Source organism: Dreissena polymorpha, chromosome 8, assembly GCF_020536995.1.
Source record: "Dreissena polymorpha isolate Duluth1 chromosome 8, UMN_Dpol_1.0, whole genome shotgun sequence".
NCBI lineage: Eukaryota > Metazoa > Mollusca > Bivalvia > Myida > Dreissenidae > Dreissena > Dreissena polymorpha.
Genome location: NC_068362.1, coordinates 53,338,766 through 53,357,591, shown reverse-complemented (window position 1 = coordinate 53,357,591; position 18,826 = coordinate 53,338,766). Strand labels below are relative to the sequence as shown.

General features: G+C 36.8%; 1 protein-coding gene and 1 non-coding gene across 2 annotated transcripts; both read right to left on the bottom strand.

Moving 5' to 3' along the window:
* Positions 1-276: 276 nt before the first annotated feature.
* LOC127840535 (adhesion G-protein coupled receptor G2-like) lies at positions 277-11,904 on the bottom strand. Its single transcript, XM_052368950.1, has 4 exons — positions 11,853-11,904; positions 8,482-8,709; positions 3,108-3,209; positions 277-398 (listed from the first exon to the last, which is right to left on the bottom strand). Exons 1-4 carry the CDS (start codon positions 11,902-11,904, stop codon positions 277-279), a joined length of 504 nt encoding a protein of 167 aa, XP_052224910.1.
* Positions 11,905-18,205: 6,301 nt separating this feature from the next.
* Positions 18,206-18,398, bottom strand: LOC127843286 (U2 spliceosomal RNA). The gene has a single exon (XR_008032196.1). It is a non-coding gene; the product is annotated as a U2 spliceosomal RNA (small nuclear RNA).
* Positions 18,399-18,826: the final 428 nt, after the last annotated feature.

Sequence of the window (18,826 nt, the reverse complement as noted above, 5' to 3'; positions counted from 1 at the left end):
CCAAATTTTGTTTCGTACCCACTTTTTTTGTACCCAAATTTGTTTCGTACCCAAACTTTTATTCGTTCCCATTTTTTTAGTACCCAAATAGTGTTTTCGTACCCTAATTTTTTTCGTTCCCTATATTTTTCATACACTAATTTGTTTTCGTAACCAAATTGTTTTTTTTCCTACCCACATTTTTTTCGTACCCATTTTTTGTCTAGCAACCAAACCTCTGTCATTCCTCAACAAACATCACTTCTGAAATGCTGTTCAAAGTGCCCGTTGCCATGACTACAAGTACATGGTTACCTTGAGAACTTCGAAGGCTGTGAGGTGGTCACAGTGGACTGTAGCCAGCATGGGACGCCTCTCAACAATGCTGCAGCCATCTGTACGCCAGTCCCAATTGCCACCTGGGAAGCAAAGGAGGGAATTGTTTTAACTCTACAACTTAGATACGTATTTTTGACGCATTTGTGGACACTTGGAAAGTTAAATTTAAGACTTCTTACTATATTCAAGTTTTAACGGCTTCATTTCCAGCCCTTAGATATTGATGAGCAGCAAACAGCATAAAACCTGAACAGACTGCGAGTTACTCGCAGGCTGTTCTGGTTTTTTGCTGGTTGCAAAAGCTATTTTCACTTTGCTTCTGAGTGGGAAAGGATTAATGCTAGACATTTGTCAACTCTTGCTTTGTCACAAAAATGACAAATAACAAGGGCTAATAACTCGGGAAAGTGTGAATCGTGAGGATGAACAAAGTCATGCACATCTTCAGTTTTTGATGATTACATATTTGTAAGTTTAACCCTTTCCTGCTAAGATACGCATTTTGACACATTTGTAGTCCCTTCAAAAATCAAACTGAATTAAGTCCTTTCTTACTAGATTAAAGTTTCAAAGGCTTCTGTTCAAACCCTAAGATACTGATGAGCAGCAATCAGCACAAACCTGAGCAGACTGCGAGTGACTCACATATTGCATATAGCCATTTTCACTTTGCTTCTGAGAGGTTAAGGGTTAATGTTAGTGTCATGTAAACATGTGCTTTGTCACAAACATGACAAATCCCACTCCACCACTTTGTCAAGTATACCGGTATTCAAGGGAAAATAACTCGGGAATGTGTAAATCCTGAGGAGGAACAAATAGCCATGCCCATCTACACTTTTTGGTGATTACACATTGTTCGAGTTTGAATTTGATTGCTAGAGAAATGTGATCCACTAAACGCAACAAAATTGTTATTTAGGGCTACCAACAGACTGGGTAGATCATCATGCTATTAACAAGAATCATTTTCAACCACACTCAGTTACTTTTAGAAGCTTATTTAAACAAAAATTCAAAACTTCCTCCTACTTTTGAAAACTAGAGCTTTGTCACAGACGTGACGTATACCCCCACGTGCCGCATTGACACAGACAATTTTGCATGCTGTCTTCACAAAACAAGAGAATTTAATTTATGGCGAATTTTAAGAATTATTATGCCATTATCATTTATAGCCATTTTGACCTTTGAACTCTTGAATTCTTTCACATGACACGCCGTCCAATGACTGTGAACAAAATTTATGTACAGAATCATTTTAAATCTCACAATGAATGACATACATGTAGTTATGGGCCAGACAAGATCATTTATTGCCATTTTTTACCTTTGAACTCAAAATGTGACCTTGACCTTGGAGATATCAACGTAATTCTTTCGCGCGAAACACCGTCCAATGATGGTGAACAAAAGAGCCAAATGATTTTAAAATCTCACAATAAACGACATAGTTATGGCCCGGACAAGCTAATTTATGGCCATTTTTTTACCTTTGAACTCAAAGTGTGACCTTGACCTTTCAGATATCGACGTAATTCTTTCGCGCGACATACCGTCCAAATATGGTGAACATATGTGCAAAATGATTTTAAAATCTCACAATAAACGACATAGTAATGGCCCGGACGAGCTCATTTATGGCCATTTTTGACCTTTGAACTCAAAGTGTGACCTTGACCTCGGAGATAAGGACGTAATTCTTTCGTGTGACACACCCACCAATGATGGTGAACAAATGTGCCAAATGATTTTAAAATCTCACAATGAACAACATCGTTATGGCCCGGACAAGCTCATTTATGGCCATTTTTGACCTTTGAACTTAGTGTGACCTTCACCTTGGTGATATCAACATAATTCTTTTGCGTAACACATCGTCCAATAATGGTGAACAAATGTGCCAAATGATTTTAAAATCTCACAATAAACGACATAGTTATTGCCCCGACACGCTCATTTATGGCCATTTTTGATTTTTGAACTCAAAGTGTGACCTTGACCTTGGAGATAAGGACGTAATTTTTTCGCGCGACACACCGTCACATGATGGTGAACAAATTTGCCAAATGTTTTTAAAATCTCACAATAGATGATAAAGTTATGGCCCGGACAAGCATTTGACCGTTGAACTCCAAGTGAGACCTTGACCTTGGAGATATCGTCGTACTTTTTTCACACGTCACACCGTCCCATGATGGTGAACAAATGTACCAAGTTATTTTAAAATCTAACGATAAATGACATAGTAATGGTCCGGATAAACTTTTGGTTTAAAACACACTAAGTGACCCCGTGACCTTGTTTTTGACCCGGCATGACCCATATTCAAACTGGACCTATACATCATCAAGATACAACTTGTGACCAAGTTTGGTTAAGATGAAATTTCGGGACAGACCGACAGACAGACCGACCGACCGACAAAGTGACTCCTATGTAGCCCCCATTACCAATGGTAATGGGGGTATAATAAGTCACATACTTGAAGTTACGAGTTAAAAATGGCAGTCAATAAAATTTAAGATGAAATCTGGAAAAACTTGGCTTTATGCATGTGCATAAAGTATCTTTCCCAGATGTGCCTGTGCAGGCTGCACCGGCTAATCAGGGAAAACACTTGGCATTTATGGACATTTTTGTTTACAGTGAGACTTTTCTTAACGGAAATCCAGTTTAGGAAAAAAGCGTTGTCCCTGATAAGCAACCTGTACAGGTTTATCTGGGACGACACTTAACGCACATGCATTAAGCCCCATTTTCCCAGAATGAGGCTCATGTATGCGTACCGTTGGCAGTATAATCCCAGTAGGCAGCAGTGAGCTTGCTGTCAGTGGGCGGGATCTCAAACACGATCTCTATGGGCTCAGACAGGTTGGACACTGGCTCAGCTGAAATCAAGGGGATAATTGCATTCTGCACAGTTTCTTACAAAATAAATCAAATTAAATTTAAGACCTTTCTTACTATATTCTAGTTTCAGAGGCTTCATTTCTAACCCTAAAGAACTGATCAGCAGCTAACAGCATAAAACCTGAACAGACTGCATGTGATTCTTAGGCTGTTCTGGTTTTATGATGGTTGCATAAAGTCATTTTTACTTTGATTCTGAAAGGGTAAGTGTTTAACCACTAAAAACCTGTTTTTACACTATATATCTTAATTGTTGAGATGTAATGAGTCAATAAAATGACGCTAGTACAGGGGTTCTGAAATATGCTGTCCGAGTTGTCCGAGTCGTCAATTTCCCCTTCCGGGCAAGCAGCTTTTGAAAGCTGGCTTGTCCGGGGACAAGTAAAATTTCCGTGGTAAATTTTGTTTCGAGAACGAAACTTTAATATTTTCCAAAAATAAAAAACGAACTAGCACACTTTTTTAACTGGAGGTAGGTTATTTTCCGATAATAATTATTTAATGTTGTAAACAAGTCCACGCGTATATAGCAAAAGCCAATCACGCATAAGGTAGCATTTATAGTAGAGAAACCAGCGCACGTGTACAGCAACAGCCAATCACGCATTAGATAACATTTTTCGTAAATTGCAAATGGCCGCAATCATGTTTTACCGACCTGCATTTGATTTTATTAAATAAAACCACTTTAACGTCAAGCCATGCCGCTAATCAGACAAATGATAAAATCAGTTCGGCTTCGGAAAAGAAGAGAAAAGCCAAGTATGAATATGATAAAGCATACGACGCCAAGCGGAAACGAGAATTTGTTGAGTCTTGGCTAATTGATTTTCCTTGGATTGAAAACGTTGCCGATGTGTGTAAATGTAAACTTTGTAACTTAAATTTAACGGAGATTATTTTATTTCAAGTGAATTTTCTAGTCATGTTGAGATTATTAAATATCCGAGATGGTATCATGTGTGACTTAAACGTGTTCTTATTGTTTGCACATCTTGCTTGTATTTTCTAGTTAACTAGAATGTATGTATATATTCAAAAATAGAACTTTAAAAAAGTGTATGTTTGTATTATTTGCTTAATTAGTAGTGATGTTTTCCTTTATTTATCTTAAAAGTACGGACAAGCACTTCTTTGGTACGGACAAGTGAATTTGTGGGTCCAACTTGTCCGTGGACAAGTAGACTCATAAAATATTTCATAACCCCTGGGCTAGTTGCAATAATGGTGCATTTTGGAGCTTTTGTTGTTGTTTCTTTTCTTCTGAATTTGGATTTGTGGTTTTGTATGGGGAGTCTCTATAATGTATGTGTGCCATGAATATATAAGACTAATTAAGACTAAAAGAATTTCCATAGAGATGAAATTTAAAACATATGTGTGTTGTGGTATATGTGATGTTCCTACATCAAACAAACTTGTGTAATCATACTGCACAAATTGTCAGATCACATACTTGAAGAACAAAAATGCAATAGCATAATAAGAAATCACATCCAAAGTGCTACCATAAGCAAATATCAGAAAATTTCAAAAATACTTCTCACACATTTTTTAATTCACCCATACATCTTGAAAATCTCAAATAAAATCGACACATAGCAGGAAAAAGAAAGCAGTAAATTAAATTCGACCCGTCTGCAAATCAAGCCCACCTTCCTATTAACGGGTGTTATGCCTGATAGGAATCAAGTGCACCTCTTAAATTTCAAAGCTCCGGAAATAATAGACTGGATTTTTTCATCTAGAAGGCTATGGGGTTTGCAGTAATTGCTGGAGATTAAAATAATCTCAGCTATTTCAAGGCATTCAATAAATCCGTTACATCTTTTTAATCATATAGAGTTTATTTCTTGCAATATTGACTATTTTGATTACAGTGCAAAAAGCTGATGTTCAATATGTTATAGCTAAAGAAACTTCAGCGTACAGTTTATATAGTATTGACAGACCTGTACGCTGAAGCTAACCCCGTATCGAAAGTCAACCAGAGTCATAACATATTTACAGGGGTTCTGAAATATGCTGTCCGAGTTGTCCGAGTCGTCAATTTACCCTTCCGGGCAAGCAGATTTTGAAAGCTGGCTTGTCCGGGGACAAGTAAAATTTCCGTGGTAAAATTTGTTTCGAGAACAAAACTTCAATATTTTTCGAAAATAAAAAACGAAGTTTATATAAATAGCTTATGATTAATCTGCGGACCAGCACACTTTTGTAACTAGAGGTATGTTATTTTCCGATAATAAGTATTTAATGTGGTAAACCAGTCCACGAGTATATATAGCAACAGCCAATCACGCATAAGAAAACAATTTTAATCAGGGACCTATGTCCCTGTTTTAATAGAGAAACCAGCACACATGTGTATAGCAACAGCCAATCACGCATAAGAATTTTAAGATAACATTTTTCGTACATTGCAAATGGCCGCATACATGTTCTAACGACCTGCATTCGATTTTTATATAATAAAACCACTTCAACGTCTAGCCATGACGCTAATCAGACCAATGATAAAATCAGTTCGGCGTCGGAAAAGAAGAGAAAAGCCAAGTATGAATATGATAAACACACGACGCCAAGCGGAAACGAGAATTTTTTTAGTCTTGGCTAATTGATTTTCCTTGGCTTGAAACGTTGCCGATGTGTGTAAATGTAAACTTCGTAAGGAGTTTCCTTTATTAGCGGATAATTATATACTTATAATTAACGGAGATTATTTTATTTCAAGTGAATTGTCTAGTCATGTTGAGATTATTAAATATCCAAGATGGTATCATGTTAGTCGAACTTGTTGACGCTCTCAAATATTAAGCTACTTTTTATATTGGTAATATTTGGAGTTCCAAAGAATTTAGCCCACATAAAAAGTATCTCTAAATTCTTTGCGCGTCTTATAAATAAGACTAGTATCATGTGTGACTTAAACGTGATCTTATTATATGCACATCTTGCTTGTATTTTTTGTTCAATTTTCTAGTTAACTATGTTTATAATTTAGAATAGAAGTTAACGAAAGTGTATGCTTGTATTATTTGCTTAATTAGTAATGACCTTTTCCTTTATCTATCTTAAAAGTACGGACAAGTACTTCTTTGGTACGGACAAGTGAATATGTGGGTCCAACTTGTCCGTGGACAATTAGACTCTTAAAATATTTCAGAACCCCTGATTTATGTCACGCTATAAATCAAAGAAAGCTCATTTTCTTGGATACATTTCTACATATATTGGTGAATGAATATAAATTACTGCATCGGGGATTATTTTAAGGTTCAAATGTTTCAAATGCATCTTACAATATATGAAAATAACACTCATCAGTCTGAAATTCACAATTTTGACGCCATTGTCGCTTTGTCACGTGACGAGTTTTCATTTGGATACTTTCGGATCGACCTTAACATATTTTGCTGAAATTGTAAACATTACTTTCGTTTTCTGAAATCTATTATTTGTGATAAACAACTTATGTCTGGTGGATTATAAGACTGATTTCAGTGTGAATCAGGTTGTTTTAAATAATATTTACTTTGAGTTTGTATTTACACTACAATTTGTTTACAAAACAAGCCAGAATAATCTAAAATACCGGGAAATGTCATTTTGAATTTGAAAACACTTGAGCACATGGTATGTTACGCAAAATAGAAATAACGTCATATGACCGTGAAATCTCGGGAGATTCGCATTTCAAGTAAGTCTGTCACATCGCTGTTTTTCTCGATATGTAAAAGCAGAATAGATAAATTTTAAATGTTTAAGATAGAATTTTGTGAAAGAATATATCAGTTAAATGTGAAAAATGTCAATCTTTCCGATCAAGTGGTTGATTTTGGCCAATAACTGCATTTAAAAGCTGTTTTGGACCGGTCTTTGTTAACTGTCAACTTTTCGGGAATTTCTGGTTGACTTTCCTAATGGGGTTGGTCCATAACTATAAAGTCGCGCCAGTCAAAAATCATAAAAAGCGACATTTAAAGTTATGGTAGCCAGAACTAAATATGTTACAGAACCACAACAGTCACAGTATATGCTTTTCTTTAGAACAGATATATATTGAGTGATAATTTTGTAACATAAACAACACAAAGATTACACTATGTTTATAGTGTCCAGCAAACAAAGATGTTTAATTGCTTGGCACTTGTCGTGCATGCATTTTAACAACTTTAAATCGCTTATATTTATGCTGGCTTCTAATCTAATAAAAAACGGACAAATAACATGCTAGCTTGTCAACGAGATGGCAAGTAAAGAATGACCCAATTAAAAAATGTTCAATTTTGCTCAGCTGATGCTTGTATTAGCGGAATCATGCCAAAATAGGTAATACACCATTTGCAGCCAGTGTCGCTCTAGACAAGCCTGCCCACTTGTGCAGTCTGGTCATGAGTTATGCTGTCCACTGTAGAAGTCAAGTAAGGTTTTGTGGTCTACAAGCGAATAGTGTAGTTCCTGACAAGACTACACAGATGCGCAGGCTTGGCTGTGCCAATGCTGGTTTGGGCAAATGACACATTATCACATGAAATGGCTCATAAGTAAATAAACAATAACAAAATAGCCATACATTCTGATTTTAAATGATCTGATATGTATTAAATAAATAAAAATATATTTTTGAAGTTTCATGATCAACTGATGTTGTAAATAGTAATTAACTACCTGGATAATTAAATTGGAAGGTGCATTCCCATGGTTACAAATACATGCAATCGATTTTATAATTGAGCATTAAGTCAAACTTACATTTTTTCATTTAAGGTATATGCAATACAAGCTTGAAATTGATAAAGCTTCTTCAAGACAATTGTCTAGAAAACTTGTACAATCTGATATAAAAACAATAAAAAATTGTTGAGGAAAACAGGGCTTAATGCATGTGCATAGTATTGACCCAGATTAGCCTCTGCAGCCTACGCAGGTTTATCAGACACAACATTTTCCATTTTTGTGGTATATTTAATTTTTTGTTGAATGAAAGCCTCTTATAAGCTTAAAATTCAGTTTAGGTGGAACGTGTGGCCCCTGATAAGCCTGCACATTCTGCACTGGCTAATCAGCCACAAAACTTTTCTCTTTGAAGATATATTTTGTTTAATGAAAGTTTCTTCTAAGCTTAAAATCCAGTTTAGGAGGAACATGATGCCCTGAAAAGCCTGTGCAGACTGCACAGGCTTATCTGGGAGGACACTTTGCACACATGCATTAAGCCCTGTTTTCCCAGAATGCAGCCCATATACTTACACAGTGACACTGACAGTACAGCGGAGATCACCACCCAGGTCTTCCCTCTCAGCACTGGGTCGTCATGGTGACTCGTTGTAATGGGAAACAGGTTGGCATTTGCATACCAGATGAACTGAAAGGTGAGCCTACTGTTGTCGGGGGCGCGGGTTGTTGTGGTTACGTTGTCCTCGGACGTGTGGGATTTCTTAAGATGGACTTTGGAACCAGGACTGATGTTAGCGGATCCTGGAAAGAGGAAAATGTAATTGTACACAAATATTGATAACTGAGCCTTATTCTGCGACAACCAGCCTAAATGCATGTGTTAGGTAGTCGCAGAGACAATCAACACATTCCCCTTTCATGGAATTTTTCTTTTAAAGGAAGTCTCTTTTTTAAGAAAATCCAGTTTAACCAGAAAGCGTTGTCCCTGATTAAAAAGCCATTTTTGGACAACACTACACACTTGCATTAAGCCCTGTTTTCACAGAGCAAGGATTTATTTCATTATAAGGTAATAAATGATTTACAGCAAGTGCATAAATTGAACAATAACTAGTAAAGCATTATCTATAGAATAGAATTGAAAAGAAGATGCACATTAAATCATTTCACACTATACATAAATGACAAAAAATAATGAAAGCTTTACATGAATGATAATAAAGGAATGACAGCTATACATAAATTATAACAAATAAATGACAATATTTCAAATTTTCTACACATACCACCATGAAAACACAAAATGAATTATGCTTATATTAAATATACCCGTTTTCAATTTAAAATAAATAAAGATATATTACAGAACATCAGCCATAACAAAACAAATACATTATCTGTATTCCTGTGCACACAAATATCAAATACCTATCCTCCATAGGGTACCACAAACTGTGATTTAAATTCACTCATAACAAGCCCTTAAAACTTCTTTGCTTCTTTAACATTCATTCTTTGTCATTTTATGTTTACTAAACAGATTAAAATTGCTACCTGAGTCCCCCAACAAGGCCGACCTTGTTAAAACGTCACTTTGAAAAATGACCAAATAGTTAAAAGTCACTTAACATTTCTGTAGTTGAAGTTAACCAAATGGTCAAGTTCTTATAAGCACAATAGAGCAGATAATAAAATAAAAGGGTGAAAGCTTTCTCACACAATTTAAGCGTAAAAATCAAAGTGTAACCTACATGTATTTCAGTGTTCTTGATGTAATTAAAATGCATTATGACTGCTCAGTGTTGTATCTGGTTCAAATAAATGTATGAGACAAAACAATTAAATCTTAAAAATTTTAACAGTACTTTGATATTTTATAGAATACATCATTCCATTTATTAAGCACCAGACAACAAGCTATTAAATTATTGACTTCTAATGATTATTCTGATTAACAAACTTGATTAACAACACTTCATAATACTCAATATAATTACGACTAATAAGAATTTACTTAAGAATTTTTCTCAGAGAAAATCTTCGTTAAATAAGGCATGCGTAAACCAGTTTTGCTGCAAACGCGTTCGCCAAAAAAGAATTTATTGTGAGTAAAAATTTTAATCATAGATACAAAAGAAAGTGTTTATTAAATCACTTTAACAAAATTAATGGACTTTGCACAAGTTTAGGCATCTATTTAAACCAAAATTTTTAGATTATATAGTATATTAACTTAGCAAAAATGTTGTTAACCCTTTGAGCGCTGGAACCGGATTTTGAAGGCCTTTGCAAACAGTTTGGATCCAGATGAGACGCCACAGAACGTGGCGTCTCATCAGGATCCAAACTGTTTGCTATTCTGATAGTATTCTTTGAAAAAAAATCAACGGAGTTCAATTCATGTGCGTAAAGTATCGACCCAGATTAGCCTGCGCATTCTGTACAGGATAATCAGGGACTACAATTTCCGCTTTAATATTATTTTTCATTTTCAGCAAAAATCCAGATTAGGCAGAGAGTGGTGTTCTTAATTAGCCTGTGCGGACTGCACATGCTTATCTGGCACAACACATTATGCACATGCATTAAACAATAGATGTGTTTGTCAGAAACACAATGCCCCCTACTGCACCGCTTTTAAGCCATAAATTTGACCTTTGACCTTGAAGGATGACCTTGACCTTTCACCACTCAAAATGTGCAGCTCCATGAGATACACATGCATCCCAAATATCAAGTTGCTATCTTCAATATTGCAAAAGTTATGGCCAATGTTAAAGTTTTCGGACAGACGCCATATAGGACTGGAAGGACTCTCAGTAATCCTTAGGTCTTGTAAGCAATGAAGATGATTTAACGAAGTATACAGCTTATGTAATTTAATGGCTTTCTATTTGGCTTGATCCATTCTGTTTGCATAAAATCTTGCATAAAATCTTGTTTAAAATGGTTTTACCCCGTGTACCTCAGTGACTGAGGAGATAGCCTTAACGTCGATGCAGTATCTCTGGACTAGCTGCATGTCGAAGGCGATGGGCTCGATGCAGTAACGGTGATTGTCTCACTCACACTTGATCAGGCCGGCGGATGAGAGAAATTACTGGGCTTTCGCTTTTGAATTTGAAAAAAAAAGACGTTGGAAAAATCCTCATTTCCTGGACTCAGATTTTTTAAATTTTCACATTTTGTGTTACCGTACCAAGTATTCCGTGCAGAGGTATGCCCCGAAATGTTAATTTTACAAGTTGGTGTGCGTTATACATTGATACAACGCTAGTCTGACTGCTGATTTGCGAAAAATTCATTGTGCAATGGTAAATATCCATGATTGGCGCCATGCTTGTTGTTGTTGTATTATGTTAAAGGGGCTATTGTCGACATACCGAATAGCGGGTACGACTACGAGGGGAGTTTGTGCTAATGATTTTTTCCAACACTATGATCGTCTTTTTTATGTTTGCTTAGTATGTGTGACATACAGCATGTATTTGCTGATTGTGCAAATAAACTGAAACTGCAACCATCATACTGAAAGTACTCTTTCACACTGTATGCGAGTCCGGGAAACCCTTTCTTCTTCTGATACAGCACTGATCCTTCTCAATAGAAAAGTTTGTGCTGGTGCCTATCGGTTAAGGGGTGAAAACTATACAAAGGTGCTCAGTTGTTAGTTAGTTTAAAATTATTTCCTGTGTGCTCCTGATATTGGAAAGACATGTTTTTTGTGAGGACTCCAGTAGAATACGAGTGGCTTGCGCTTGCCTTCATCAGTTGATTGGTCGTGGTGAGAAACGTGGGAGACGTTGTGTGCTCTAATAATGCTCCTGAGGAGTTTGCATTTAAGATTTATACATATCAATCTTGGCAATAGTTTGTTGGCAAACAAATGCAAATATACTAGACTTTACTGGGATCCAACATATCTGATTATAGTGACACTGTACCTGATATCCACGACTGAGTCATTGTTCCCAGCTGACTGGGAATCATTGCCATCTGTTGTTTGCTTTTAGTTCAGAAACGTCTCTCATGTAAACTGTTAACGCTTAATTTTAGAGGATGTTTCAAAGATCTGTAGGAATTTCTGATCGCTTTTAGTCAAGTTTGAGTGAAAGTGATATTATGGGCATTTTTCACTGTTGAATTGAGCTGACCAATTATCTGCAACTCATCATGCTACCAGTTGTTTACAAAAATATATATATTATATTCGATATTTTACATGAATGGACAGCCCTCTGAGCCGAAATGATCCGTAAAACAAAAATAGTGTCTTTGTGTCGTATGAACGAATCTGCACTAAAACGTCTCATTTTTTCTCTTTCCGGGATATTGTTTTAGTATGGTGATGCTGCATTAAGAAATATAAGTGTATTTGAAGTGAAAACACCAAAAATAAGCAACGATTGCGATAGACACCTATGAACTGTTAGATTCCCATAATATCGCTTTAAATAAATAAAAGATTTGCAATGTTTTGTATACACGTGTATTAGTTGCAAATAATTCAACTCACAGGCAGCTACTGGCCCAGCGGTAAACTAATCTCTACTGAAAGCATTCAAGAAGAACTAGCACGTGTATTAGTGCATCCGTTTGAGTTACAATAGTTGGCAATAATAATAATAATAAGTGGTGACCTTCAGCGGTAAACTATAGTATGCCAGCAATTGAAGAAGATTGGAGAAAGGCGTTTACCGGCACAAATGAATGTCGATTATCCGTATCACCTCTTTAATTTCTTCAAACATCACATCTTTTTCCACAAATGATGAAAGTCCGCAATTTTCATGCAAACGCTTTCATTCGGATCTCTGCCGGGTACCAAACAAAACAGGCAATCCAATCATCCCGTGTTTTCACCTAGAAAAGCAGCCAATGGCAGCAACTGTTACAAGAGCCTGTAGGCGTTATTGAAATTAGAAATGAAAGTGAAACTTTAAGCCGAAGGAAAGCAATTATGGAAAGTAGTTCCAACATGAGTTAGTGTTGCCTGTTTAATTATTGGTAACTGAAAGGAGACATAATGTGCATAAAAAGCATAAATGTATGTTAAATGCAATATGCAGTAAAATGCGAGTACTAGTTGCAGCATTAAAATGCAGCGTACGCCTTAGTGTCTGGGCATGCGCGTATGGTGCGTTTAGTATGTAAATTTTGGTAAAACACACAGACATATATACATACATGTACATATATCTCCTTCAGCACGTGGTGATTGTGAAAAGTAGTGCCTATTTATCAAGAGGTCTCTTTCTCTTGTACGAAAAGCCATTTCGCGATCGTCCCTTTCCTTTTGAGTTATTTTTTACTGTATGCTTGTTCTGCAACATTTGTGCTGTCATTGGGGGCTTCGTTGAAAGATAACGTTTGGGGCGCGTTTATTGAAGTATTGTGTTCGTGTTTTTGTCGAAATGTCACTTCCGAAACCATGAGGGCTCTAGCATTATGGCAATTTTCTTCAAAGTTGCACGACACATTTACAACGTTCGGAATAAGACATTCATCTTTTACCTGATACAAGTACTAGCCTTGCACACTCTGATGTAAAGAAAAGGCAGGACAAATGCCATAAACGTCCATCTTTTGACCCTTTGGTTATTGGATGCAGTGTAAACTAAATAATAACTGCGTGAAAATTCCATTCGATATAATCTTGACCAGTCAGGCAGCCCCAAATCGCATACAGTTTGAGGCTGCCTGGCTGGTCACTGTTATGCCGCTGGACCCGACGTGGGTTTTCTCATTTTCCCAGCGTGTAACGAGCATTTTGTCCTGTGTATCAATCAGTGTATAATCAACGATGTTAAAAGCAATCAATGCCGGTTGCTGTTTTAAAGAACACACTGATAATATCGTCAGAGATTCGTAACTAACGACCGCGTTATAGAACATCGGGCCAAGATTCACCCATGGAAACCAATCGGCAAACCTATTTCGCTTTCCGAGTTATTTAAAACTCGAAACACCTGCATTAGATATGAGTCGCATAATGGGGAAAACCGGGTTTTATGCATGTGCGTAAAGCGTCGTCCCAGATTATCCTGTGCAAACCGCTCATGCATTAAGCCATGTTTTCCTTTCATGCGACCCTATTATATCTATATCTCAGCTGTCACGAAATGCTTACCAGTAAGTACTGCATCAGCACAATTTATTAGAAAGACAAAATGAGCCTCGCTATGGGAAAAAAGGGCTACGCATGTGCATGTCCTTTCAGCGCAGTGGTTGGTATACACGCTTCTCACCAAGGCGATCCGGGTTCAATCCCAGACTCATTTTTGGCATAACGCGAGTAATTTAGTTTCTTTACTATAGTGTTTACGTTTTTTATAATGCAAAACTGTTTGATAGAATTAAGAACATGATATTGAAGCGATATATGCGGAATGTTATGTCCGTAACATTTGAACCATAACCTTGTTTGAAAGTTTAAAAAAATTACTTTAAAATTAAACAAACAGATGTTTTAATCTATATGCCTATGACCACGCTGATCACGAATTCGTTGGAATTTTTAAAATATCTAAAGCCGTTCAAACGTTACCCATTAAAAAAAAATACATATGTAATTCTATCATATAATACAAAAAATATTTTTTTTTGTTTTTTAATAAAACATAAACAGTTTATAGTGTTGTTTAAAAGTTTGAAAAATAAATGAAAAAAAAAGAAAAAAGTCATAATCAAAACATATTTTGCATTAAGCACCCTTTTCATAGACCGTCCCATTTACGTGCACAAATGCTCACACATTTACGCTCGCTCGCTCTCTCGTTCGCTCCATCGAAATCAAACAATAAGATAGTGAAATCTATATGACTTTGACTCGCTGAATCCGAATCCGTTGTTAATTTTCCGATATCTTGATCCGAAAAAGAATTATTGAGTTTAAATGGTAAAATTCGATAAGAATGCAGCACACTTTTAACAGAAGCTCAAAATCCAGTATACCTTAAAATCACGTGAAATAAAACACTCAGATAGTCCAATCGATGTGATTTTGTCTACCTGAACCCTATTCCGGTGCTACTTTTCCGATATATTGAACCGTTAAAGAATTATTGATGTTAAATGGTGCCGTTCGAGAAGAATGCAGCAACCTTTTAAAGTAAAATTACTACTCAAAATCAACGAAAATTTCGTACACTATTTCGTAAAATAAACTTAATCAATTAAAAATCAGTGTTCCTTGTGGCAATTGCCGAAATTTCAGCGCCAGGTATGGTAAAATAGATGTCTGTAGATACCAAAATGCTCGTTTTTATAATTGTTTTGCATATTTAATTCCATTTTAATTTCCCGCAACGATATTTATTCATACGACACATGAACACTTACATGGTGTTCGTGTGTCGTATGAATAGATATATTCGCGGGAATAATGCCTTAATAGAAAAGAATACATTTTAAATAGATGCATACTAATCACTCATTTAGTCACTCAGTCAGTCACTCACTCAATCACTCACTCCCTCACTTACAGTCAGTCATTCACTCAGTCAGTCACTCAATCACACATTCACTCACTCAGCCCATCAGTCATTTAGTTTCTCGGATCAAGATTTTTGTATTAATTATCGGATACAGTTAGCCCTTAAATAATAGTGTAAGTTCGTTCGCACTTTTGTGTTTGAAAATTCTTTTCGCTTAGCTCAAGGCAATATTGATAACAACAAGTGCAGGCCCGTACCCAGGCACTGGGCCCAGGGGCCCGGGCCCCCCAGCTGGCTGTCGAGTAATGATTTTTTAATAATGGGCCTACTGCAAATTTTCTCACATGAATGGGCCCACAGTACACTTCCCTGCAATACAAATGTGCAGATGTGTTTTATTGCCCCTGATACACAAGGGGATTAGCGCTAATTTACTCGCCAGTGGAGATAAGCCCCTAGGCATTATTTTCTTATCACCTTGTACACACATCCCCGATCTGTCAATTACCTATTGTGCTCAATGCTTCATCTTTTGATGGTGGGTGTAACATGTCTTTTGATTGGACAAGGAAAGAGAAACAGCGAATGGATGGAACTGATACAGAAGTTCGTAGGTCTGAACGATAATAGTGTTTTCTCTTTTGAATTCAAACCTCCTCTAGAATCATAGCTTATTAAACATTTCTGTGAAAACTGTGTTGTAGATGATGAACATTTTATAATGAATTTACTTTGAAATTTTATATAGAGGAGGTTTGATTTCAAATATACTAGTAGGTTATATGTCAGTTACTGACATATAATCATAGTAGTATTTTCTCTCTGAAATCAAACCTCCTCTACAGTCATACTTTGTCACATTTCATAATAAAGGTTTTTTTAGTTTTAAAGGTTGCTTTTACTTCTTTATAAAGTGTAATACATTTCTGAAATCTAAAGCTTTATACATGTGTGTGAATTTCACACCAAGGGGTCGTTGATAAAGCATGTCACGCTTTTTTTACCATTTTTACCCCGGCATGTCACAAACTGTTACAAAATCTTGGACCCCCTCCCCTAATGGACGTCACAAACTCACACTTTCGAACATTTTTTTAAAAGTAAAACTTAATTTAAATTTAATCTTAAACTAATTTCACTATTAAATCGTATTAAAATTTCACTTACCGGTAAAAGAACTATCACATCACAGTCTTTTATAACTGTAGGGTTGTTACGATGAGCAGTATGAATATTTATCCACGTGTTAACGTCTAATAAAAACGAAATTATAATTAAGATTTCCTTCAACCCTTTACTAACTAAATATGGAACAGTCCAATTATTTCTTCATTGAAATCTGTGTGGAGGTTGTGCCTATTGAATAAGCCGGCTCAGCCAAGTTGCCTATAAAACATTCGAACAACAGAATCAGGAGATACGCAATTCGTCTTATTTTGACATAAAACTAATTCAAATGTTTCACAAATTTTTGAAAATTATTTTAAAATTCTACTAAAGAAATAATAAATAAATTATACAATTTTTTTAAAATAAATGTGTGACATCACACATGGCCTGACCCCCTCCCCCATGTCACAAACTGTCACTTTCTTACTCACCCTCCCCCCACCTGGAGCGTGACATACTTTATGGACGGCCCGTAATGGTTAAAGCTTGAGACTTCAGAAAGGTGCTGATTTACTTGTTATATATCCATAAATTTATAACACAACATATGTTTCTATATGCATTAAAATTCACCTTGAACAGTGCCTAATAAAAAAAATCTATTCCGGAGGGGCAACCCCTCCCGCACCCTCCCCGTTTGGGCCCCCCAGTCAACATTTCCTGGGTACGGCCCTGAAGTGAGTGTCTGTAATATTATTACACTGACGTGTGTATTCATTTTCATATTTTCAGTATAACCATGTCGAGTGTCGAAATAATTATTAGACATTGTCAGTCGCTATAAAATGTTGTCAGTCATTATTCGGCGCTGTCAGTCTTTATAACACGTTGTCAAACAGTATTAGGCCTTGCCAGTCGCTATAACACGTAGTCAGTCATTATTAGGCGCTGTCAGTCACTATAGTACGTGGTCAGTCGTTATGAGGCGTTGTCATTTATTATGAGGCATGATCAGTCATTATGCGGCGTTTTCAGTCATAATAAGGCGTGATCAGTTGCTATTAGAGATAATCAGTCGTTTTTGGTCAGTCATTATATCCATTTATATTCGTGTAGTGCACCGATTGTAAAAATGCATGCATATAGGGTCAGTGTACTCATTTACCTTACTTTACAGTGACTGTCTGGTTAGCGCAGTGGTTAGTATACGCGCTCATCACCAAGGCGGGTTCAATCCGAGCTTCCGGCGTACGTACGTATGTGAGCTCGATTATTTGCGCTATAACGGACAAGTGAGGACCGCGCTGAAATTGACTATCTTCCAGTTTTAACCAACCAGCAAATTTGCGATAATACTTCGTTCCAACTTTCGTCAGTCTAAAACAGTGTATTACACAAGAATGCCGGAACACACTCCGGATCCTTACCTAACGCAGCCTCGGGCGCGGAAGAACGTATTTCACTATTGCTTGGGTCACATTGTACTGCCAAACATTTTCTGCAGAAAACGTTCACACAATACTCGACATTTCGTTACGTGATTTTCTTATGAACGAACGCGATACGCGATAGGAGTGCCTACCTGCTACAACGGTCGGTCACACGAGCGAATCAACGGTGCGTGTTTATCTAATCGGCTGCCCGCAAGCGGATTACCACGTGTCCGGAGGAAACCGCTGTTCCTGCTGTTCTTGCATGACTCAACGCTCGGCGCGCTGTCTGTAACGTTCAGTGGTTTATTATTTGTTTTGGTTAAGTGGGCCGATCCCGGAGGTACTGCAATACCGGGCCAACTCGTGACGAGAGCGGAGCAAGCCCCTGACATCTCATCTGTGTCCAAAAATCAGTTTAATATCGAGGTCCCCCAATGGGGAACGTATCAGATATTAAGCTGATAAAAACAGATACTACACTTTGATCTTAGCCAAAAGGCCGAGAAGCGATACCGTCGTCATTCCTGGAAATACATCATCCAATATGAAGGTGGTTGCTGTGATAGAAAATGATATCCTTGACACAGGCCCGGATCTACAACGATTGAATCCATCGATCTGGTTTGCCTTTGAAAGTGCGGATTATGGAATCTTATACTCTCGGGACCTACGGTCCCTCTAAAATGGCCACCTGGTGACACAGAATGTTCGCTTCGCGAACTACCGTCTTCGGCCTCGGGACAACATCAGAAGCGTCATCGGTAGAAGCATATTTAAGCGTAAATCGCTCCTTGCCTGCGTATTCGGTGCGGAATACAGCACAAACCAAATAAAAACCACACAATAAAAACATTTGTTAAATTAGTATTGTCAATAATGATCGAAGCCATTAGATTAACTTTAAAACTGTATAACATATTTATAAATATTATACTATTT

Coding starts and splice junctions, on each gene's coding strand:
- LOC127840535 (XM_052368950.1), bottom strand. CDS start 11,904: ATGGCAATGATTCCCAGTCAGCTGGGAACAATGACTCAGTCGTGGATA. Junction 3,210..8,481: donor TGTACTGTCAGTGTCACTGT/GTAAGTATATGG, acceptor CCTTGATTTCAG/CTGAGCCAGTGTCCAACCTG. Junction 399..3,107: donor CTGGGATTATACTGCCAACG/GTACGCATACAT, acceptor TTTGCTTCCCAG/GTGGCAATTGGGACTGGCGT.